The sequence below is a fragment of the Emiliania huxleyi genome, assembly GCF_000372725.1.
Source record: "Emiliania huxleyi CCMP1516 unplaced genomic scaffold EMIHUscaffold_533, whole genome shotgun sequence".
Lineage (NCBI taxonomy): Eukaryota > Haptophyta > Isochrysidales > Noelaerhabdaceae > Emiliania > Emiliania huxleyi.
Window position 1 is genome coordinate 53112 of NW_005197995.1, and position 1945 is coordinate 55056.

General features: G+C 68.3%; 1 protein-coding gene across 1 annotated transcript; it reads left to right on the forward strand.

Annotated features, from left to right (window-relative positions):
• Window positions 1–1854, forward strand: EMIHUDRAFT_119840 (hypothetical protein; the record flags this gene model as incomplete). Its single annotated transcript, XM_005765774.1, has 2 exons — window positions 1–542; window positions 1710–1854. Coding segments are annotated over 2 exons (687 nt in total), but the record flags the coding sequence as incomplete, so codon positions are not given.
• Window positions 1855–1945: the final 91 nt, after the last annotated feature.

Consider the following 1945-nt stretch of genomic DNA (forward strand, 5'->3'; position numbering starts at 1 on the left):
ATGACCCACAGCCCGCACACGCCGCTCCCGCTGTCGACGCGGCTGGCCGAGGTGCGCGCGGCGGCTCCCGACGTCTTTGCGGAGCTGCCACTGCCGCTGCAGCCGAGCCTGGCGTCACCGTGCTGGCGTCGCAACGAGACGAGCCGCTTGCGGTGCCTGCCCGCCTTCTTTGTCGCCGGCGCGCTGCAGTCGGGCACGGCCGACCTGTGGAGGCGGCTAAAGGCACACAGCCTCATCCCCAGCCGGCACGATGCGCTCTCGCACTGGTGGACCAACCACCCGCGCTCGCGCGCGGGCAACTTTGAGACGTACACGAGCCGCTTCTCGGGCGACGCCACGCTCGCTGCCCTCGACGCCGCGCCCGACTCGCTCCTCGGCGACGCGTCTCCTGCCTCCTTCACCTTCATGTTTGCCGAGTCGCTCCGGCTGCACTATCGCTACCTCGATGCCTTTGACGCGTGCTACCGAGAGTGCAAGGCGAACCCTCCTCAACGCGGCGCGCCCTCCGCCTGCGCCAACCGCAAGAAGGGCTCCGACGGCGGGTGCCGCCGCCTGGAGTAGCCGAGATAGAGCCGAGATACACCCTCTTCCGCAAGAGGGCGGGTGCCAGCGCCGCCACGGCCGCGCCACTGCCGTCGTGGACCCTTCCGTGACACGTCCCGTAAGGTACCGCGCCGACCACTGCTACGACCGCGCCACCGCCGCAACCTCGCCGCTTTCCTTCAACCTGCCCGCTTTCGCCACGACGTTGCTGCCGGCGCTGCGCGTCGTCGTGATGCTCCGGGAGCCCGCTGAGCGGATCTGGCTCTCCAGATGCGGAAGAGAGATAAGAGGGCACATCTGCGGCTGTGCTCAGCTGCATGCGGCGGCATTCAGCCGTATTCAGCTGTCTTCACACGCCCGTGTACCCACGCGATGCTCTGAACACTGCGCGAGACTTTGCCTTCCCGCCCTCACGTCGACGTGTGTGTGTTCGCGGCGCAGGCTCTGGATCGCCTTCCACAGTTACGGCCAGTACCCGGCCAAATACGGGCAGGGGGCCGCCGGCTTCGGAGGCTACTTTGGCAACCAGAGCGCGGCGTGGCACTCGTGCGTATCGCCCACCTCTAGCGCCACCACTCGCCCACCTCTCGATCACCTCTCGGCCACCTCTACCTCTCGCCCACCTCTAGCGCCACCTCTCGGCCACCACTCGCCCACCTCTCGCCCACCTCTGCACTGCAGGTGCGCCTCACGGCACGGCGTTCGGCCGTGCGCACTCCGCTTCGAGGGCCACGGGCCTGAGCAGGCGGAACGTCTGCTATTATCTCGGCTAGATCTCGGCTACATCTCGGCTATGTCTCGGCTATGTCTCGGCTACATCTCGGCTATGTCTCGGCTACATCTCGGCTATGTCTCGGCTGTATCTGTTGCATCTGTGACGGGCCCGAGGCGGACGTCTACTACCACTGCGACCAGCTCATCAAGGTCACCGTTGCCCCTCCTGCCCTCCTCGCCGCCGCCCTCCGGCCCTCCTCACCGCCGCGCCTCTCTCCCCCCGCTCAGGGGATGTACTCCGCCTTCCTCCCCGAGTGGCAAGCCTACTTTGCGCCCGAGCGGCTACTCGTCCTGCCGTCGAGCGAGCACTTTGCTCGCCCGATGCGGTACACCCGCCTCGTGTGGCGCGGGCTGTGAACAGCGCCTATTCACAGTCAGCGCGTGTGGAGCAGGTCGACCCGCCTCGTGTGGCGCTGGCTCGGGCTGAGGGAGGCGTCGCAGCAGGAGGAGGCGGACGCGCGGCGCGTCAAGGAGGGCGACGAGCTCGAGCAGACCGTGCGCAGGCACGGGGAGGCGCCGGCGCACCACTCCCGCGCGGTGCGCGCCTTCTACGCGCCCTTCAACCGCGATCTCGCCGAGGCGCTCGACGACAGGCGCTTCTACCGGGGGAATTGGGGCGCGCCGTCCT